Source organism: Hipposideros armiger, unplaced genomic scaffold (assembly GCF_001890085.2).
Source record: "Hipposideros armiger isolate ML-2016 unplaced genomic scaffold, ASM189008v1 scaffold_126, whole genome shotgun sequence".
NCBI classification, from domain to species: Eukaryota; Metazoa; Chordata; class Mammalia; order Chiroptera; family Hipposideridae; genus Hipposideros; species Hipposideros armiger.
Window position 1 is genome coordinate 1,082,464 of NW_017731476.1, and position 22,823 is coordinate 1,105,286.

Here is a 22,823-nt window from a genome sequence, read left to right on the forward strand (position 1 = left end):
AGTTGTGAGGATGATGTAGTCACACGGGAGGTGGGCCACGGGACGGCGGGGGCACCGACCTTGATTCTGTAAAGTGAGGACAAGGACCAGGAGCGGTTATGCGATGGGAAAAGTACAGTGTGTCAGTGGGGATGGGAGGGGAATATCTTTCTCTATTTTCTGGACTTTCTGTAAAATGCTGTATTGACTGGATTGTACATTTTGAAAGACATCTATCCCTTCTCTTTTGCGCTTGGGGGGAGAGAGACGCTGAAGCATCGGGATGAGTTTGGCAGGTCCTGGCGTGGGACAAGTACAAGAAGGGGCCATGGTGGGGCGGGTCCGGCCTGGAACCACACAGCCTGGGCATCTCAGAGAGACCCCACCATCAGGAGGGAGCCCCAGCACCCCCATGTGCTTCTCAGCCGCTGTTTGGAACCTGGCCCCTTGCCCACACTGCACTCCCATCCTGGCCAGTTTCTGGCTCTCCTGCCACCTCCTCCTCCTCTCTGCCCATGTTTGTCCCAAAGGGGGCACTGCCCGCCACTGGCTGCCCTGGGCTGCCCAGTACGCGTCAGCCCAGCCCAGAACCCAGCCTTCATGCTTATGGCCCCAGGCCTGGCCTTGAGGACAGGAGGAGCCTCGCTCTCCGTCTCTCGGGCAGTGCCCTCCCTTCCCCTCCCATTTTCCTGGTGAAGCTGCTCCACTGGGAGAAACTCAAGCTTCTGCCATGTTTCCTGGATTGTTACAATAAACTTTAGTGTTTTTTTTTTCCTTTTACATTTCAAGTTTTAGATTTGGAACAAATCTTATCATCTAAGTGTTCATCCAAGGAGATGATGTTTCTTTTTTTTTCTCTAAAAGGCTGTTATTAAGCTGATGGATGGTGTGTGTTACAATCGCTGGCATCTGACAACTGAGGAAATTCAGCCACTTAGCACTGGGGTGTCTGTGGAGTTAAGCTGACTGAGGACTACCACCGGAGAACCTTCTATTTCCTTCCAAATGCAATTACCTCTCCGTCCTGGAACTGCAGCTGCCTTGATCTTTCTGCTGCCCACCTCTGAGAGTCGAGAGGCCTGTTGAAGCGTTTAGAGCTGATGGTGAAGGGAAAGACCCCTACAAGAATATCTGCATGCAGGGGCCGGCCAAGTGGCGCGTTGGTTAAGAGCTGGCTTGGGACGCCAGAGGGCCCCGGTTCGGATCACACATATGAGGGCCAGTGACACTGCCCTCCACAGCTAAGATGCTGAACAACAGCTCAACCTGGAGCTGGGCTGCCGTGAGTCACCGGCAACGGCGTAGGCTGCAGCCCCTGCTGCAGTGGGTTGCCATGGGCTACCGTGTGTAGCCAGAAGCCAGCGTGAGTGGCCGTTCAGAAGCCGGCGACTGATCTGCCTCGCCCGGGAAGAGCGCAATGATGATGCCAACTTGGGCCAGTGAAGCGACGTCCTCCACAACTAGACTGATGAACAAAAGGACAGCAACTTGTCTGTTCCCCTTCCCCCAATTCCCCAGAGCTGTTCCCATCCCCCAATTCCCCAATAAAAATCTTTAAAAAAAAAAGAATATCTGCATGTGACTTCCTAGCTTTGTCCACAAAAAAAGCCTAGAAACAATGACCAACCCACTAGCAACGACCGTCCCCAGTGGCTAGACTATGGTCTCTAAATACCACTCCCCATTAGAAGGAGCTAGAGTTTCGTGGGGAGATGGCTGGTTCCATGTCTGGGACAGAAATATACAAGATGAATATATTGAAAACTTATATAATAAAATAATTTAAAAAAATATACGAGATGAGGCTGGAATAGCTCATCACGTCAGACAGCAGGGCAGCTGTCAGGTTCCTATTTTACAACAGGATCCAGGAGTGCCCAGTGTCAAGCATCCATAGGATAAAAACTGCGACAGACTGAAACCCTTCCAACACAGGATCTTTAAATCCGTGATTTATGATAGTCAGAAACAACCAAATGTTTTAAAGGATACTAGAGAAACAATTTGTTAGTTTGAAAACTGAAAAATAAAGGGAAGGAATCAAGCATTTTAGATTGCTTTTCCTATTTCAATTCTACCTCAGAGTAACCAAATAATTGAGGGAAAATTTCTCTTTACTGATGAAAAAAAGGCTGATAGGCTTGGGGTATCGCCAGTTGCAACCCCGAATAAATTAATAGATCTGCCCAATGAGCATTGGCCGCCAATGTCACAGAGAGCCTGACAACCATACATTCATTATGTCCTGAAGGGAATGCACAGTGACATCCATGTCCTGAGGGTCACGTCTTGCCCCAATCTGATCAGGCCTCTAGATCTAATGAACAATTTACAAGAAATACTGGGGTCCGAGGAACAGGTTAAACAATACCATGGAGATTTAACCAGTAAAATCTAGGGCAAAAAAAACTGGTTTCTTCAACAGATAATTTATAAGAAAAAATAAAAAAAGATGGAAAGGAAGCAAGAGATTATAAGAGGCTTAAGAAACAGAGCAACCAATCACACTGTATGGGCCTTATCTGGATCACAAATCAACCAATTACCAATGTAGGGATTTTATCTGGATCTCAGACCAACCAATCACAATGTAGTGATTTTATCTGGGTCTCAATGCAAGAAACAAATTGTTAAAAAAAGAAAGAAAAAGCACTGTCAGGGAAACAGAAACATGCTGGACATCTAGTAATTTAAGGAATGATCATTGTTTAGGTATAATAATGGTACTGAGATTTTGTTTTTAAAGTCCTTATTGTTTAGAGATACAGACTGAAATATTTAGAGATGAAATGCTATCAGGCCTGGGATTTGCTGCATTATAGTCTGGGCACAGGGGTGGTAAGTGGGTGGGTGGGTGTGGATGAACGAGTGGAGTGTGAAGCGGGGAGCTGGATCCAAGAGCCCCAAGTCTAAGTACGCAGGAGTGTGAGTTGCCAAGATGTGGAGCACCGAGTGGCCCCTGAGCGGGCAATGACAGACAGCAGGACATGAGGGTCACGGTTAAGAGGCACCTTATAGAAGCAGGGCAGGGTCGCCTACTGACCCCCCCCCACACACTCTGGACCAGGAAGAGGGGGCAGCTGTCAAGTGGGACTCCCCCTTCCACCCTCCAGCCATGGGATTTATTGTCCCCATTCTACTGATAAGGAAACCGAGACAGCATAAGTCAGCGGTTAAGTCTATGGCTGCTGGTCTCCCAGGGACCTGCACTCAGATCAGGACTCCACCACGCACAGCTTCGTCTGCGTGACCTTGGGCCAGTTTTCAGCCTCTCCGTCCTGCAGTTAACATGAGAGCCTCTGAGAGCTGTTTAAGGTTTAAATGGATGACTATCTGTAACCTACTTAGCATAGGCCAGCATCTGGCATTTAATAATTACTCAAAAACCGGCAACTATCCTTTCAGTTATTATTATTATCATTACTATTATTATTGAAGAGGTTAAGACACTTACTAGCTGGCAAGGGGCAGAGCCAGGGTTTGAACTCTTATCCCTCTGACTCCCCTGGACCCCTCTTGCTCACACATCCAGGCAGAGCCCAGGCCTGAGCAGTGGGGGTGGGGCAAGGGGCAAGTGCAGTTTACGGCCCCCATGGATTGATTCTATATTTCAGGCTTGTCCTCTTATTGGCCTGACTCAGCCTGGACTTATGAAATGTGACGAATGCCGAGGAAAGTGCGGAGACTTCCTCGGTGATCACCTCCAACCTCAAGGAGTGGGAAGCTTTCTGCCCTGGAGAACCAGCCCCACAGAGGCTTACGGAGCAGCCACTGTGCTCGGGGTCCTGCGCTAAGCACAGCGGAGAAAATGCAAAGCACAGCTCTGTCTGGAAGCAGGAGGACCTGGCTTTGAACCCTGCTTGCGACTTTGGGCTGTGTGGCCCTGGGCGGGTCTCTGCCCTTTCTGAACCTTGGTTTCCCTTGACTATAAAATGGGACAAGCACGGACCTCACGGGGTGACGGGGAGAAGATGGAGCAGGGGTTGCTATTTGAAGCTGAACCCTAAGATGCTGCCATGAGAGCTAAGCTTCTTACAGACACGTACTTGTCCAGGGTCCGAGAGTCATCCGTGTACTCGGGGAGGTCATTTAAGTCTCTGGGGCAGGCGGAGATCTGGTGCGGGCGGATGGGCAGTGCCTGGCCGTCCCGGCTGACCACCTCCAGGCCCGTGAGTCCCAAGTAATGGAGGTCGCCCCAGGAGGCCGTGAAATTCAGCCGCAGGCCTGCAACAGGGAGAGAAGGGGCCTGTGAACACTGAGGTTCCAGGGGAGGCGCCAGAGGTGGAGACGAGAAGAGGAACGACTGTTAGCTTCCACATTCTGCCAACTTGGACCCCCAGACTCAGATGAAAGCGCCTTCGGGGGCGGGGGGCTCTGATCCTTTCTTGCCTCTCGGGGGCCCTTGGGCGGGGACACGGACACGGTCAGGAAATGTCAGCGGGGTGAATGGACCAGGGCTGTTTAAACCTCCACGCGGTCCTGGATCCTCCCTCTACATGTCGGTCACGTCGCCCCACTTGACGCTCAGCACTCGTGTGGTTTCCCCGGCTGCCTGGCCAGCAGGCCTTGGCCATCTGGCTTATACGCCTCTAACCTTAACTTGCACCAGGGGTCCCTGGCTTCACTGATATAGGCCTCTCTCCCATCATAGGCCCTTGGCACATGCTGCGCTCTCTCTGGAATGCATGTGGCTCGTTAGCTTGTGCTCATCTGTCAGATCCCAGCTTACCTCCTCAGGGAAGCCCTCCTGACTTCTCTGACTACATCAAGCCTCCATCACAGCCTGCCATGTCACCATGGACTCCCCCTACCGTGCCCTGGTCACCACTGCGATCTGGTGGTCATTTGGTAAATATCCATCTGCCATGACAGACAGTTAACTCCTCGAGGGCAGAAGCCCCATCTATTTTGCTAGACCACTGTGTCCTCTAAGCCCCACTGTGTGTGGCACATAGTAGGAGCTCAGTGCAGGCAGAATGATTAACCAAGGAACTAAAGAGAGGCAGCTCCATCAGTGAGCCACAACACTGGAAATGGACGTTTCATGCACATTGGCCACTACCCACAGGAAGTCACCTGTGGTGACACTCTCTTTCTGGCCTTGCCCCGCTCCTGAGACCATTAAGAAGTGATCTCCTGTGGTCCTGGGCAAAATGGCCCAGGTGAGTCACCCACCTACCCAGAAAGCTCAAACTGAAAGAACCTTTTGGTCAGGGCCTTTTGGAGGTTTGGGGGGATCTTCTCTTACTTAATGGTCTCCCGTTGGAGCAGGCCCAAGACCAGTGAACCCTCCCGCCCTTGGGGAGGTTGGAGCCTATTTCAGTGCCCTTTGGGGCTGTGTTCCAAAGCTTCATGCTGGTGGCCAACTTTCACAGGATGCCAGCACTGCAGCACTGGAAGAAAAAAGCCTGACTGTCACGCGGTCCCACCCATTTCAGCTCAAATGAGTGGGGGCCCAGGGAGGGCTCTGGACATCCTTGTAAGGCCACACGAGGCCAAGCCACACCCTGGAGACTGGCTTTCTCCCTACAGCCTGTCGGTTCCAATGTCCGTTTTGTAACTCAGCCTCAGGTCCTCTGCTCACCGTAGTGCCAGGGTCACTGAGCACCTTGGACGCAGATGAAAAGGACACATGGCCAGCATTGCAGCTCCTGACAGCACCGATTGCATGAGAAATGGCCACAGAGTCCTCCCGCCCCATCCCTGCCTTTTGCACTGTGGCTGTGCAGCTCCTCCCATCCAGGAGGGAAGTCTGCGTGTCCGCTCCTTGAATCGGGGCCATGCGATCTGCATTGGCCTGTGGGACAGAAGTCAAGGTGCTGTGAGCAGAGGCTGCAAAGCACGTGTATGCCGCAGCCTGTCCCTGTCCCCACACTCAGAGCCTGGCCACGTGAAGGAGCCAGGTGACCCCGTCGCTCCGTCACACCGGCCAAAGCCTCCCAACTGCCGGCCATGAAGGCATCCTGGCTCATTCAGCTGCCAGCCCATCTGCTGGCTGACCAGACACAGGAGCAGGCCCAGGACGTGCCAGCCAAGCCAGCTCAGATGAGAAGCACTGCCCAGCCAAGGTACTGAATGATGAGCCAATGATGAGTCAACGGGGGCTGTGTTGTGCCGCTAAAGTCTGGGTCGGTTTGTTCAGCAGCAAAAGCTCACTGATACACTCCCCACAGGGGCCTGTGTCCAAATGCCATCTCCTCCGAGAAGCCCTCCCTGACCACTCAGGCCCAAAGGGCGCCACGCCCCATCACTCCCTAAGTCCCTCCCCTGCTTTATGTTTCGTCACAGCACTTCTTACAATATAGTCTACATGGACTTGCTTATTTGTTTTCGTCAGTTTCCCCACTAAGATGGACGCTCCCTGAGGACAGGGACTTCGAGGACTTTGTCTCTGTTGTGTCCCCAGAGCCTAGAACAGGATCTAAAAAATAGATGGTCGATGAAGTTTTTTTTTCTTCTTAAATAAATGGCTGATTGAAGAGGTTTCAGTAGATTCCTACAGGTAAATGAGTCATTGAGTTTCACCAAGTTCATCATTAATAGAAAACAAATATTAGTGGAGCATCTACTGTGGACCAAGCCCTGTTCCTGGCGCCGGAGATACAGGGGTTAACACATAGCAAACTCTCTCCAGGAGTTCCAATGCAGTGAAGACATACAATAGCTATGTAAACAAATAAACGCAATGGTTCCACAGTGACGAGAGCCATGAAGAGAGTAAGTGACGGGCTAGGGGGTGACTGGGCAGGAGCAGGGTTAGTCAAGGAGGGTTTCTCAGAGGCGGTGACGTGAGCTGAGACCTGGTGATGAGAAGGCAGCTGCCATTCGTCAGCATTTCTGGAAGAATGTTCTCGGCTGAGAGGACAGCACGGGCAGAGGCCCTGGGATGGGGCACAAGCGTGGCCTGGGGTTAGTGTCCAATGACTCACAGGGAGGGTGGGGAAAACAAGGCCAGGATGTTAAGCAAGGGCTCGACTGCGTCTGCATTGTCTTCTCCGCCATGGGAAGGAGCTCTGGGAGGCTTAGATTTTGAAGCCGGGGAGTGACGTGATCCGACTGGGGTCGGACTCTCTCGGGAGACCAGGGCGGAGGCTGTTGCGATCCCCACGGCCTGGATGAGGGTGGTAAGGGGTAAAAACAGGGGAGAAGCGGGCAGAGTCAGGGTCTGTTCTGGAGACGGCACTGGGAGGATTCCCAATGGCCTGAATGGAAGGAGGAAAAGAGGATACATTCTTTGACCCAACCGACAGGCCAACGCTCCTGAGAGGGAGATGGCCTTGAGATGAAGGAAGAAGAAGATGGGGACGAGGGATCAGTGTCAGGAAAAATGCCAGCTCCCCTCGTGAAAACAAGACACAGCGTCTCAGGCTTTCCACATGTTCCTTGGTTCGCCTGGTAGGACGCTCTGCGAGGCCATCTAATGTGGGGCTGCTCCGAAAGCGGCTGCTCGCCCGGTGGAGCTAATATCCATGTTTCATATTCATTTTCCTCGGGTGTGTCAATTAGTATTTATACACATGGAAGTTAATTTTGTTATTCCTCATCCATGCTTCAGCTCTCTCAGCTCCTTGCCTGTTCATCACTGCTGTTATTTGCAAAACGTCCAAAATGTGTGTCATCTGCAAATTAGCAAGTCATATATCCCCTTCCAAAACATTCCCGGGATTGGTCGTATTTGCCAAGCCCGATGCATCCCCCAGGCCGCTTCCTCAAACGTCTCCCTACTTGCACAGGCTGGTTGAGGCTGGGGGGTTAGGATTTTTGGATACAGTGAGGAAAAAGCCAGAGGCTCAGAGCAGAGAGATCCAGCAATCGCAGACCTTAGAACGTGGAGAGGGCGCTTGGTTAAGAGGTTCTCCTGCCTTGCTACCGAGTAGAAAGCGGAGAAATTACACTTTCCAAGTAGCGAAAAGGTGTCTGAGCTCTACTCCAAGGCAGAGCTCCCAAAGGCATTGAAATCCCATTTCTGAGAAAGGTCAGAAGCTGGCTCTCTGGGCAAGACATTTGCAGATGGCATCTTTGGGGAAATCATCCGATGGAGGGGACAGCAGCTGTTCCCCGCCAGCCAGCCACGCTCCTCCGTCCTGCGGAGACTGTCTGGGGGACTGACCCTGACCCCCTGGCTCCAGCAGTGAGCCGTTAGCCCCGCTGCGCCAGCCTGTGTTCTCCATCTTGCACCTCCTGCCCCTTCGCCCTGGTGAGCGACCGTGACTGGTTTCAGGATGTTTGGGCACGGGATATAAGCCAGGCCCGGGGCCAAAATTCTGGGACGACTGCTGGACTTGTTGGGAATCAGACGTTCTCTTTCAGTTGGGATTGCCGGGCAGAAGGTGGCTGTGAGCCCAGAGCATCCAGACAGAGTCTGAGTGAAGGCGGGCAAAAGAGAGCAAAACGGGGCAGGGAGATGGAGGGAGGCGCCAGGGCTGGGTGACGTCACGTGCACACCTGATCCAGCCGTACGGGAAGCTGGAAACCCCGACCTTTTTAGTTGCATAAGCAAATAAATGGCTTTTATTGCTTAACTTAGTTTGAATTCAATTTCTATCGTCACAGGAGGAGGAAGAGGAGAAATCCTGACCACCGTGGGGGACAGCAGACGACAAGACATGCTCGCTGTCCTCCAGGACCTCACGGTTCTGTGGGGGATGCTGACATCTCACCTCTGCCATGATGCAGCCTGTCAGCGAGCCGAGGGGGAGGGCAGGCTATGAGTTCAGACATGCCTGGTACCAGCTGTGGGACCCCAGGTGGCTCACTCACCCTCTCCCAGCCTCCGAAAATGGAAGGAGTAAGAACCAGGAGTGTTTACGAAGATAAGGCAGGGGAAGCCCCAGCCCTATGCCTGAGCAGGGGGTGAAGCCAAGCCTCCAACCAGGCTCTTGCCTACGCGAGGCTGGCTTTTTACGTTATTCGGCTGCCCCAAAGTATCTGAGTGAATGTTCTAGGATGTTAGGGCTGCCAGGATTCCAAATAAGGCAGATCCCTCTTCGCTCAGAGGCAATTGGTCCCTGTGGAGTGAGTGTGGGAGAGACGGCTTGTTCCTGGGCACAAGAGCAGGAGCTGGGGCTGCACTGGGGCCCTGAGAAGAGGGTATGGAGGGCGCTGTGGGGGGCTGCAAAGGACTGAGGGACCCCTTTCTCCAGTGACGGGCATGCTGACTGCTGACAGCTCACAGCTGCATTCCCCCCACCTGTGACTGCCTGCTGCAGTCGATGTCTGTACAGCACGAGATATAACTGCCCTTGGCCATGCTCGTCCCCAGGGCCAGCCCAGGTCCAGTGACAGGTAGATACAGGCATAGAAAGGCCCCACCCCCTCACTCAACCAGGACGACTCCAGGGGCCATCTCAGCCCTGGTGCTACCCGTGGAGCCGTCAGAGGCCTCCTGTGGTCCAACTTGTCCCCCTGCCCGGTCCTGCTTCCTGTCCACCCCCAAGGGCATGCCCCAGTAAATCCACCTCGGGGTCTGCTCCCTGGGAACCCAACCAGGACAGGCAGGATGGAAAGGGAGGAAACACGAGCTGAGGCGTGGCTGGCAGAGGCCTGCAGGGGGCTCAGGAGAGGGTACAAGGTGGAGGGTAGCACGGACAAGGCTGAACAGAGATGTCCGGTATTTCTGGAGATGATGGTGGGAGGTGGGGAGAGGTGTGTGACAATGGCACAGAACATCTCTTGGCCTTAGAAGATGGCACACACAGGGGCAAGAAAGAGCCGGAGGTGAGGTTACAAGGAGTAGGTGAGCACAGAGCCTTGTTAACTGGGAGCAGGAGGGAGCGGGTCACAGCCAGCTGCGACCTGAGGATGCAGGCAGAGGGGCAGGCCTGCACACATGCGCGTGGAGGAAGGGAGGGCCGGGCTGGAAGGTCAAACGGGAAAAGGCCGGAGAAGAACAGACACGGTGAAACCTGGATGGGATTTACTCAGAGGCCACCAGCTGACAGCCAGCTGGCCGAATACACTGCATGTGTTTAGTTTGGCTCAAGGGGTGTTTAAAAATATTATAAAATTAGTCACCAACATTTAAAAATCTGGAGCTTACACATAGAAATCTGAATTTTTGACTTCTCAGGAGACTGGCTCCACCTGGGGCAGGGACAATGCAGGTTTTCTTTGCTCCTGCTGGTTTCAGCCCCCACTTGCCCCCTGGCCTGTGTCTTTGTGCAGTGCACAACCTGTGCAACTGTCCTAGTGACCATGATTTCCCCCGACCCCTGAGGGTGCCCATGATACTGCCCCAGGAGCGGGTACTCACAGATCCCGTTGTAGACACCCGGCTCTGGAGTGGTGACTTCGGGGACGGAGGGGCTGGGTGGCAGCTCTGGTTCAGGAACCTGCACAGGGTTAGGGGAGAAGCAGAGAGAAAGGAGGTGATGTTACTGACGCCCACACAGCTGGCTGTCCATTTTTCCAGCTACTGCTGCCCACCCTGCGCCCTAGGTAAGTCCCTGTGTCTTTTCTTATGTTTTCTGTCTTTGTGGAAGCTCCGTGAACTGGATCAGAAACCCTCGTGTGTCTGAGTCCTTGCCAGGTCTTACTGGTAGGGGAGGAGTTTGACACTACCCGTGAAGATGGTTAGATTTTCTGGAACAGGGAGGAACCCCCATAAATGTTTATGTCAGCTAGAGGAAGGAAGGAAGAAAGGAAGTAGAAAGGGAAGAAGGGAGGAAGGGAAGGAAGAGGAGGGGGGAGGGAGGGAGGGAGGAAGGAAGCGAGGAAGGAAGTGGAGGAAGAACTCAAGCCACAGAGAGTGGTTCTCAACCTGAGGCCCAGGCCTGTGCAGTTTTAAAGCTCCCAGGTGATTCCCACGGGTGGCCAGGATAAACAACCCTTGGTCCACAGACAGCCAAAGTGGGCTGCCACACCCTACTTCTTTGGTCTCGTGTACAAACTTTGCTCGTTCCATCTCTGCACCGTTAAGTTAGGGTAAAAGTGCCCCTACTACTTTGTAGACAGGAAAGCTGAGATGCAAAATGAAGTGAAGTCACTTGTCCGGTTCTCAGAGTTTGGGTGGGGGTGGTGTTTCAGTCCCAATGACAACCTGATGAACGTGGCCCAGTCTCTAGGAATAGCCTCTCCAGGCCCCTGTCTCGCTGTGGGGAGGAGGGGAGGGGGGTGGTCTGCTGGAAGCACCTGTGACAAGGGGCAGCCTCAGGCCATCAGGGAAGGTCACTGCCCTGGTACCCACATGACTTCTCTGCCTGAGCCTCCTGGGACAACCCCTGGATGCACTGACCTTGACATCCAGAAGCGGGGCGGGGTGCAGCCCCACCATTCTCTAGGGGTATGACCCTGACGTGACACTGGCCCTTGTGAGCTCAGGTTCCTCCTCTCTAGGATGAGAGTGGTCCCTCCCTGCCTCTCACAGGGCTGGTCCTATCAGCGTCCCTTAGAAGGGACTTCGCAATTTGGAAAACACAGGGCAAATGAAAAGACCTCAAGGCCAACTCCCAACTACAGACCCATGATCAAATCCAGACAACAGACATGTTCTGTGGCCACAGAAGGTTTGAAAACATTTTGAATTCATTGCCAACATTTTTAAATTGGGAGATTTTACATAAAAATCCAAATATCTGGCTTCATTTGAAACACATCAGAACAGTTGTCAACACGAGCTAGCAGCTCTTGCTGGATGGAGATGAGGCTGTTTCCCTCGAAGTGGGAGGGCCTCCCCCAGCCAACACCAGGAATCGACAGGCCATGTTGCTGACCTTGTCAAGTGTCATGACCTTGCTATGGCCGAATCTTCTGTCCTTTGGCTTCTAGTTGACCCCTCTCCTCCCCTCCCCTGCTTCTCCTGGTGGCCTCGAGAACATCCTGGAGACCTGGGGTCTCCTCCCCTTCATTGTGGCTCTTTGACTTGGACTGAGCCTCGCTCTGAAGGTCATCTTTCATTAAAAAAATTGTTTATTAATGAAAAGCATAGAATTTGGGGTCATACATTCGAGTTCTAGCCTTGTCACTTTCCCACTGTGTGCCCCTGGGCAAGCCACTTAACCCATCTGAGCCTTGGTTTCTTAAATGGGGATACGAATTGTCTCTAGTCCAGGGGTTGTCAGGAGGGACACACACACGACTGGACCACAATTCGTAAGCAAGAAGCAATCGCCGGAGTTGTCTTTAATTCTAAGGCTGCCTATTGAACGCATTTTGAGTCTGCTCATCAAACACAACTGTGAGAGATCAAAACGCAACCCAAAGCCAAACCTCCCCCTAGATGGCCACCTCTAAATCACAGAGATGACACAGAACGGATTTCTCCTAGCTTTGATTAAAATTTGAATACTTGCTTTGCTTTGGTGAAAAAAAAAACACATAAAATGAGAATCATTAGGGAATGAAATATGACACACAGGACCAAAAATGAAGGAGAGAGATGGGAAATGTCAAAACAGTAGCACCGGCAGCTTAAGAGCCATCCATCTTCATCTGTCTGCTCTGCTCTGAGTTCAGAAAAGACACCTCCAGGGGCGCCCCCGCCTGCGACCAGTCCTACCAGGTCCTCGGCCCCCAGGCCGGCCTGGGTGTAGGGCCGCTCGTCCCTCTCGCCGTCAGCTGTGCTGGGCCGCCTCGGCGGCTCTTCACACGGCAGCCCGCAAAGACTCTCCTCATCCACATCAAACGTCTCGTCCGAACAGAATATGGCCTCGAGAATGTCGTCGTCGGTGGTGAATAGGATTGTGTCCCCGAAGTGCTCTGGGGCTGAACGGGTTACCAGGGAGACAAGAGTCAAGTCACCCCCAATTCCAAGGGTTTGGAGATCAGGAACCCAAACCCATCCACCTCTGTGCTATCAAATCCCAGACCACTAATAATCGATCTTGATGTGTATAAGTGACGCTTGTTATTCTTCACATGGGCAAATGGGATTCCTGTACCATGAGAACCACAGAGGTCTAATGAAGGAGCCTAATCTAACGAGAGTCACTGATTGGTCAGGAAATAAGGTGTGGGGGAGGCCTGCAGTTGGTGCCTCACCCGGATCCCTGCTGATGCTTTGGGGGCAGGGGTGGGGCTTGCCTGGAGGGGTGTGGAGTTATGCCCCCACCCTGGGGAACCCGCAGGGTTCCAAAGCTCAGCCAATTTGCCTCGAGTAGGAAAAATCCTACAGTTTATATTCTAGGAGCCCCCTGGGTCAGGCTGAGGTTGGGCTTCCCTGAAACCACATCCTTGCTCCCCACTCCCTGTCCTACGGGTTCTCCTGAGAGCCCTACCCTCAATCAGTCCCTTACAGAGGAACCCCCCTTGTTGGGCTCAGGCTGGTACATAGCCAAGGAGTTTACATAAGGTCAGCTCTTGCGTACCCACGTGGCAAAATGTGAGGAGTGGGCCAGGTCTGTGAAAGAGCACAGACCGAGCTGCCTCTGGTGAGCCGGTGCGTTTAGTTTTTCCCGAGCCTCAGCAAGTAGCAGGGAGGAGCTTCAAGAACATTCTCACAGACATACCGTACCTCCCGTCAGGGTTCCCGAGGCCTTGGCGATTTCTCCTTTGAAGATGCATTGTGCATCCAGCAGGATCTCAATGTCCTTCACGCCGCGGAAAGAATGGATACGTGATTTGTTGTAATTCCAGACTCTGATCAGGGCAACGTGACAGGGCTGCATGAAGTCCACGGAGACGGAGTGGGGCTCGCCTGGAGTGAAGGGGGCCAGCCAGACGTGCATGTCGTCTTGGGTCCTGTTCACCCCGTCAATGAGGTTGGTGACCACACGGGGGTCCCTCCCGTAGGCTGGGAGAATATTGATGTCGGGGGGGTCTGCTTGGATGTTTGCCACTCGCACTGGTTCTCCCTTGGAACTGAAGATTTCTATCCCGTTAAGGCCGACATAATGCCTATCCCCCCAAGTTGACTTGATGTCAATGACCAGGTGCTGTCCGTAAGGCAAGACGGGGATTTTAAAGTCGCTCCCGTCGCCCATGTCGGCGGCGCCGTCATCCTGCCTTTTCGTGGGCTCCGGCTTCTCTTCCTTCAAGACGGGCGGCTGGTCAGTGTGCTGGCTGCTCTGCTGCTGCTGCAGGAACTCATCCAGGATGTCTTCCTGGAACTCCATGTTGGAGATGCGGCCCCGGTGCGAGCGGTCAAAGGCGCTAAGGGAGCTCCACGACTCGTGCAGCGTGAGTTCCTGCTCGCTGCACCATCGGGGCCATGGTGGCGTCCTGGTGGACCAGGCACCATCTGGAAGAAAGGGCACGGGATGGGTGACGCTCCGTTAGTGGTGCATGTGGAAGTGGGGGCCCTTAGAGATTGTGTCATCTAGTGGCTCTCAGCTGGGTGGAGTTGCCCTCAGGGGAACATGCTAGAAACTGGTGAAGTTATTCTGGCTGTCTCAATGACCGCACTGGCACTTGATGGGTGGGGCCAGAGATGTTACATCCTGCACTGTATGGCATGGCCCAGGCACAGAGCATGGTTGATCTCATGCGACATTCAGGTTGGTAAAAAAATGTTAGGGCCGGCCGAGTGGCTCAGTTGGTTAAGAGCTCACTCAAGAGTTTGAGTTCTGAGCAACAGCGGTTCGAGTCCCACCCCGAGCTGAGCAGCCTCTGAGCTGCCAACAGGTGGCAGGATGGCTCAGCTAAAAAAAAAAAAAGTGTTTATGCTTCCCTGAGTCTGGCACCTAGTTAGTTTACAAAAAGCAAAGCATTTTTTCGAGGTACACTGAATTGTCTAAGAATGCAACTACCATGCAAGTCAAGGAAGATCTATTTGGTTCTCTTAGAACTTTTGCCAGAAGTCACTCTCCACTTCAGACACTTGTGTGACCTGGGACAATGCTGCTGCTTGTGGCCTGAGAGTCAGCAACCCAAGGGTCTGCTCTTAACGGCTGTCACAGTCACATGACGTCCACAATGGTTTCAAAGGCTGCCTAGCAGTAGGTGGGAGGCTCGGAAAACAAGGTGAAATGAAAAAAAAAAAAAAAGCCAGCTGTGCCATTTTAGATGGAGCCTATCCCAGTATGGGCGGCAGACACCAATGCATTGATATGATCTTTGTGGGTGGTGAGTAGGGAGGGATTTTATTTTCTTCTTTGTTACCTTATCTTTTAGGTCCCCTCTATGTTTATTTTTATAATCAGAAAAAAAATATGCTACTGAGAAACCGAATGACTCAGATATATCACAAGGTAAGGAACTGACGTTGCCACGTGGCGAAACCTGCTCAGAGACGCAGCTGTGTCCCCGGCACGTGGAGAAGATGGGCCCAGCCCTCCGAGGGGTGGCTCTGAGGCCCCGCTTGCCTCCCTGCAGAATACAAAAGCTCTGTGCACGCGGAGCAGTGGCCGGTCCTCACAGCCACTCCATGGCTAACTGCCATCTTGGGGTGTCACTCTGGAAAAACAGCAGCTGATGACACTGACATTCTGTTTTTGCTCCTTTCATATCACACTGTGCCCTGCACTTCATTTTCTGCCTGTCTCCTAGGGGGCCCGGCACCATCAATTATCTCCTTTCTCCAGCATCTTCAATCATCCCTTCCCCACTGGCACCTTCCCCTCTCTCTGCCTGCAGACACCCATCAATCTCTCGACCTGAAGGAGCAAGGCAGCGGCCTGACGCTGGAGCTCCCTCCTTTCCCGGCAGAGGCTCCCCATCAAGGCCATCCTCTCGCCACCCCTGCAGCCTGTTTCCTCTTAGTCGAGTTCCTGTTTTGACCACCCGACTCCACCTCCCCTTCTCCTTAGGAACCACACCCTGATTTTCCTTCGGGGACCCCCACTTTCCTGGTTAGGCAAATGTTGACAGCATCCCTCTAAGCTGTGCTCGTGAAAGGAACCAGGGGAGAAAGGGGCGCTCCTTACACAGGCGCTGCTGGGCTGGGGGGACGCAGGCATGGAGCTGCAGGCAGCCCTCCTGCCACCCTGTCGGGGAGCCTGCCTGAGCAGGAAGCCGGCACAGGAACGTGAGCTGAGACATGGAGAGTCCTGCAGGCGTCCTCTGAGCCCCTGGGTCCAGCTGTGCAGGAAACCACACCCTGGTGGCTCTCTGTCCCTTGCATCCACAAGTCCTACAGTTCCCAAGACCCTCCACTGAAACGACCTTCTCCAAGTTCAAAGTGACTCACAATGCAAATCTCTCCTCAGTCCTCATTCCAGTCTTGACATCCTAGGCAAAGCTCTGGCATGTGACAGTCCTGTCCCCCGTCCGTCCCCTGTCCGTCCCCCCCCCCCAACACTGCCATCCCTCTGCCTTGCCCAGCTCCTGGCTTCCACGCAGGCACTGCGCGGTGTTACGTGGCAAGTTCCGATTTCTCTCCCCCAGGCACCACCTTCTACTTCCAACACCTCCTTGGAAGGTCTGCTCTCACTTCAAATTCCACGTGCCTAAAATGTAGCTTGTTGGGGGCTGGCCGAGTGGCGCGTTGGTTAAGAGCTGGCTTGGGACGCCAGCAGCAGGGCCCCAGTTCAGATCCCACATGAGGGCCAGTGACACTGCCCTCTACAGCTAAGATGTGAACAACAGCTCAACCTGGAGCTGAGCTGCTGTGAGTCACTGGCAACGGTGTAGGCTGCAGTACCTGCTGCAGTGGGCTGCCATAGGCTACTGTGAGTGGCTGGCAGCTGACGTGAGCTGCCAGGAGCTACTGTGAGCAGCCATCCAATGGCCGGCGAGCGATTGCCTCACCTGGGAAGAGCGCAATGATAATATCAACATGGGCCAGTGAAGCAACATCCTCCACAACTAGACTGAAGAACAAAAGGTCAGCAACTTGTCTGTTCCCCTCCCCCAATTCCCCAATAAAATATTAAAAAAAAAAAAGTAGCTTGTCGTCATCCCTTCTAAGGGGCATTGTCTCTGCTACACTAAGAACAAGGAAAATCAAAGAAAATCTCACTCCTTCCCACACCCTCTAGGGCCCTGAGTTGGTCCTGCCGACCTGTCCACCCTTCTCTCTGGTCACCCTGCTCCACTCACACTGGTCTTTCTGGTCTGTGGACATGCCAGGGACCTTGTCCTTGCTGTGCCCTCTGCTGGGAACACTCTTTCCTCAGATCCCCAGGTTAGCTGGCTTCTCATTGCCCTCCTCCGTGGAAAGCCTGGCACAGACCCCGGCGCAAGGAGCTCAGTGAAAGGGGAGATGGCTGGCATCACCTTTCCAGCCCTGTGTTCAGACCTGGAGGCCGGGGGACTCCCGTCCACCTGTCAACTCCCCTGCACCTGTCCTCTCCCCTCCTTCTCATCTGCCATCGAAAGAGACCCCAGGGGTTTCTTCTGTCCTTTCCTGCAGGCTTGACATCCGGCAGAAGGAGCTTCCCATGTGGATCGCCATGACCCTGGTTTACCATGGTTTTATTTCCATGGGCTGAAACGAATGGCCTGGGTCGGTTTGTAAGAGCACCGAAGAGACAGCAAGCACCAGGAGTCACATGTCAGGGACTCGGCCTGAGCTTCTCTGTGTGACAAAGGCAGGACTCCGCTTTCATCATTCCCGTCTGCTTTTTGACCTCTTCTCCCCGGTAGGTACACCCCAGGTCTTGAAAGCAGAGAGGTGCAGGCTTTGTCCTGGACCTCAGGGATGTGACAGCACAGTGGGGACCCGTGTGCCCTTCTGTCTGCAGGACATGTCCATGCGACTCGCTAGTCCTGGGAGTCAGGGCACTGCTGGGGTCTGTGCTTTGTCCGTCTCTATTCAACATTTCTGCCCAGAAATGGGAACAGACAACAGAAAGCTGCTGCTTCAGTCTGCAGTCAACACAGTCTGGGAGGGGCCACCAACAGGAGATGACGGGCCTGAGGGTTCAAAATGACTCCTCAGCCGAACGGAATATGAACTACAAAGTTCTACACGTGTTTATAAAAATCGATGGCATCACCATGAGGTCCACGTTAATTGCTACTCAAACAGGAAATGAAAACATACATATGTTAAGGAGATATAACAGAGTACGTAAACCTACTCTCAGTGGACCTTCTGTCTGTCAGAGATGCTTGAACAAGGAATGGACACCTGACCCAAGCTGGCCAATCAGCTTCTCCCCTGAGACTCTGGAATCGGCTCCTGGAGCCAGAGCTGGGAAATGGTGTCATTCTAGGGTTGCGAGGCCATTTCTTGCTGTGTGTACAGATCAGAGAAAGCTGATCCTGGGAGGAAGAGTGAGGGAAAGTCCCCTGCAACCTGCAGAGGAGCAGAGACAGGACCCGGCAGCCCTGGAGAGGCAGTGAGGGACTTCCTGGGTGGCTGCCAGCTTGCTGGTCCCTCCTTGCAATCCATGTGATGGGCAGCTACACTTCCTGACTTCAGGGGTCCAAGAGCACCTCAAGCATCCTCCAAATAACACCCCCTTTAATCCTCAAAATGAGATTTCCTTCACCTGCAGCCAGCTGATGCCTGATGAAGACAACTCCAAAATTCAGATATCATTACAATGAGGTGTTCTGTTGGGCAGAAGAAACTCCAGGCTCTGTCTTAGGGTGACAACACAATTCCAGGGCCAGAAGGAACATGGCAGCCATTCATTCTACCAGCGTGGATGGAGGGCTCAGCTGGCACTTTTCCAGCTGGGATTTGGCTCTACGTAACAGGGAATTCAAAATTTCAAAGCAACTCTCCTTTTTTAGCACGACTGGCTTAACGAGCATTACATCTCGAGAGCTCCATTCTTAATGTATCATTGAGCCAAGCAGCGAAATGCCTGGAAAGAAATTAAAGCGAGACAAAGTCTTCTGAACTTGGACATATTAGAATAATGCCCATCACCTCAGAACTCCCGGCAGCTCTGGGTCTGCCTACCAGGAAAGCTCAGAGCTGCCTGGCTCTCCCAGGGGAGGCAGCTGATGGTGGCTGTGGAAACAGGGCCCAGTAGGGTCGTGGTTTGAAGCATGGATTCTGGGCAAGATCACATTGGTTCAAATTCTGCTCTAACCCTTACTGGCTGTGCAACCCAGAAAGCTACTTAAACCTCATGTTTTCTTTATCTGTAAAGGGGGGCTGGCATGAGGATTAAATAAGCTCATTTGAATACTGTGCCTGGCCGAGAGCCAGGCTTACTGCCCCATGCCCACCACAGCCAGCCACCTCTTCCCTTCTCACCATTCCTCCACACCTGGAGGACCCACTGGGAGCCGGGCACCTGGCTCTGTGGATCCCATCACAGGTAAGACAGTCTCTGCCCTCAAAGGACTTCTTGGTTCTTCCCTTCCCCTCTGCCCTCCTCCCTGGCATCCAGTCTCAGGGTTAAGTCCTGGCAGGGTGGGCAAGGCTGGCGAGCCAGCAGGGGCAGCTCCGCCTGGCAGAAGGGAGCCAGCTGGTCACCATGGAAGGCATGCAGAGTCTGAGGGACTTGCTCTAGTGTACTAAGTGACAACGCAGGGGTCGGAAAGAGGCCACAAACTGTCCACGTTTCTGAGTGTAGACTTAGGCAGGAATGCAGACTTTCGGGGTCTGCCGACTAGTTAGTAATAGAGTAGGATGCTGAGATGACGCTCAAAAAATATATATTTCCAGCTGACCCTTGAAAACACGGGTTTGAACCGGGCAGGTCCACTTAAATGTCATTTTTTTTTTCAATAAGTACGTGCAGTACTATAAACGTAGTCTCTCTCCTTTATGATTTTGTTAATAACATTTTCATTTCTCTGGCTTGCTTTATTGTAAGAATACTGTATATAATACATATAACATACAAAATATGGGTTAATCTCTTTATGTTATCGGTGAGGCTTCTAGCCAACCGTAGGCTATTTGTAGTTAAGTTTTGGGGGAGTCAGAAGTTATACATGGATTTTCAACTGCACAGGGGGTCAGTGCCCCTAACCCCATGTTTTTCAAGGGTCAGCTATACACTGGTTTGGCCTACATTCACCAAGAGGCAGCATCACCGAGTGGGGACAGTGACAACGGTGATAATAACAACAATAATAATGGCAGCAGCTGACACCCGTTGGGAGCTCTTGTGTGCCAGGCACTCTGCAAAGCACTGTATACATACGTTCTCATCTGATCCTCCCAGCACCCATGACATGGCATTACTGGCATCATTTACAGACGAGGAAACTGAGGCTCAGAGAAGGTTCAGACCTGCCCAGGTGTGGGTTGGTGGTGAGACACCAGGACGCATGCCCTGGCGGCCTGACTGCAGGGTTCATGCCCATGATGTGGTGTGGGGGTGGGGGGTGGGGTTACATTCTGAGGCCCTTGGGGTAAGCCCTGCCTTGGAAGGTCTGAGGACTTTCTGGATGTTAAAGGACGGATAAACGAGTGTTGAAATGACAGCCACCACTTATGGGGCACTTTCCACATGCCGGGCTCTGGGTACTACTGTGTGAAGCCATCATCGCATTCACCCCTCCCAACCCTGAGGAGGGGGTGGCGGGGGAGGGGGGTGTTTATTCCTATTTTATAGACGAAGGATGCTGGGCTCAGAAAGTGGAAGTGCCCAGTGCTGTGAGCCCCAGATTTACAAGCAGCAGAGTTGGGATTCAAACGGCTTCACCCCTGGTTGCTATGCTACACTCCTTCCCAGGAGCCAAATCTGAGGGCAGATATCCAGAAGCCCAGCCTTTGGGCCCCTTCCTTTCAGATCCCTGAGAGAGAAACTATTGCAAAGTTCACCAAACAGCTGAGTCCTGCCAGCAGACGTGTATTTTCTTGTTTGACTGCACACAGTGGTTTAAAAATAATCTTGGTAGGGTGCTGGGTGGGTGACTCAGTTGGTAAGAGCATGAGCTCTGAGCAACAGGGTCGCTGGTTCAATTCCCACATTGGCCAGTGAGCTGCGCTCCAGCTGAGCCACTGCTGAGCTGCCAAGGGGTGGCCAAACTGCTCAGCTACTGAGAGTGCATGCTCCTAACAACAAGGTTGCCAGTTCGACTCCTGCATGGGATGGTGGGCTGTGCCCCCTGCAACTAGATTGAAAGCAGCAACTGGACTTGGAGCTGAGCTGCACCCTCCACAACTAAGATTGAAGGACAACAACTTGACTTGGAGCTGATGAGTCCTGGAAAAACACAATGTTCCCCTTCCCCAATTTCCCAACACTGTTCCCTTCCCCAATTCCCCAATAAAATCTTTTAAAAAATAATAATAATTTTAGTACATCACCAAAGCTAGAGCATGAGATTGGTCTACATTTCTGGCTTCTCTTGATAAGAGGGAAAGGGGGGGTTGGGCATCCTGGCTTTGCCTTCCTGAATGCCCACAGCAGCCTGCGTGGAGTGGCAGCTGCTCCCTGTAGACGGGCTGTGCCACCATCGTCACCAGTGAGCCGCAGTCGTCACCACTCCCTACAGTACTTCCAGCACCCAAGCAAGTCGCGATTGCCACGGATCATTACACTTGTGTTACTTTTCTAACAGTATGGTTAAAAATAAAGTGAAGTCATTCAAGACCGATGTCTCTCTCAGAGTTGGACTAATAATATCGAGACTGGAAAAGCAATGCATTGCAAGAAAAAAATGAGCAAAGGGACGTATCTTGGTGGCCATGACAACTATGTTTGTGAGTTTAACATGCAACATGTGTCTTGCCCATTTCACTTCTGCTGCCACCTATGTGGTGCCTGAGACAGTCAATTTGTGACCCCTGGCTGAGAAGAAACCCCTCGCTTTGCAGGGGAGGAAACTGAGGCACAGGGAGCAAATGCCTTGGTGTCAGTCAGTGGCCTCCCACAGAGGTGACAAGACCAGGTCAGATGGCCCCTCGCGCTTACCTCTGCCGGCTGGCTGGTTGTCGCCATGAGCGCTGCTGGGGGTGTTCTTCAGGGCCCTCCTCCCACTAGCAGGACGCTCCCTGTTGGCGGGCTGGTTAAAGATGTCAAAGTCATCACTGCAGACTTTGGGGGTCACCCTCTGGGCTCTGTCCCCCGAGGTGACATTCCAGCTGCTCGCCCGCCCTTGCTCACACCTGGGGCCTTTCTCCCCGGCCTCCATCTCTCCAGGTCCCTCACCAAGGATGTCCTCTGGGAGAAGCCTGTCTCTCCAGTCCAGCGGTTTCTCAGGACTCAGCCAGAGGGGTTTTGGCTTCTTGCCTCCCTGCTCCCTGCCTTTCCCTATGGGAGAAGGCTGTAACCAGGATGGCGTTTTCCCCGGTGGCTCAGAGACTTTTCTGCCAGTGAGGTTTTCCAGCTGCTGTATCAGCGAGAGCTCCTGGTCAAGAAGAGGGCATTCCACAGGGGCCGCAGCGGGAGGGCCAGCGGGCACGCCCCCCATGGAGGCCGGGGCTGCTGACAAGCTGACATCGTCCTCCAGTTTGGACAAACTCTCTTTGATGCAGTCAGGAGAATTCATCCTTTGACCGAATAAATTTCCTGGTGAAGACGGCTTCACATCCACGGCCGCTCCAGCTGGCTGCGCGTCAGTGACACTGAGCTCCTTGTCCCCATCTGTGCTGGCCATCGTGCGGCCATCTTTGCTTCCCTCCCAGTGGGCATTCACGGTGTCCTCCGTTCTCTCGTTCTCGTTTTTCGGGCCAACCAGGATGCTCTGGTCAGCTGGGGCCTTCCCACCTCCTTGGTCCAACTGGCCATCAAAGATGAGGTTTTCGTTGACATAAACCTTCACGTGCTTGGCACCAATGTCAAGACCCTGGAAACACAAAATTTAACAAAATGAAAATGCACAGCATCAGACTGATGTACCTTATTAAAATTTTCAAAGCAGAAGATAAAAGAGAGACAGGTGGAATGCCAAGAACGTGAGCTTTATGAAACCACAGTGCTGGGGATGTTAAATGAAGCCCCGTCGTTTCTGTGTGAAGGCTTACAGGCTCTATAAATCAAAGGCTCTCGCTAAAGGGCGGCCTGATGGGCTCTGTCACCATCCCCTCCTGCCGGGACATTTGTAATCGCCTGCTAATTGGTCTCCCTACTTCCTGTCTCTTGCAGCTTCAACCTCAGCTTCATGGCAGC

At 53.0% G+C, this 22,823-nt stretch overlaps 1 protein-coding gene across 1 annotated transcript in view; it reads right to left on the bottom strand.

The window, feature by feature from the left end:
• KATNIP (katanin interacting protein) overlaps nt 1-22,823 on the bottom strand; it is a 189,836-nt gene that overhangs the window by 13,122 nt on the left and 153,891 nt on the right. Inside the window, exons 16-20 of the mRNA XM_019648445.1 lie at nt 21,627-22,500; nt 13,430-14,155; nt 12,476-12,681; nt 10,232-10,310; nt 4,016-4,203 (exon numbers count right to left, since the gene is read on the bottom strand). Coding sequence (XP_019503990.1) covers nt 4,016-4,203; nt 10,232-10,310; nt 12,476-12,681; nt 13,430-14,155; nt 21,627-22,500 — 2,073 coding nt within the window. The remainder of the gene's footprint in view (nt 1-4,015; nt 4,204-10,231; nt 10,311-12,475; nt 12,682-13,429; nt 14,156-21,626; nt 22,501-22,823) is intronic.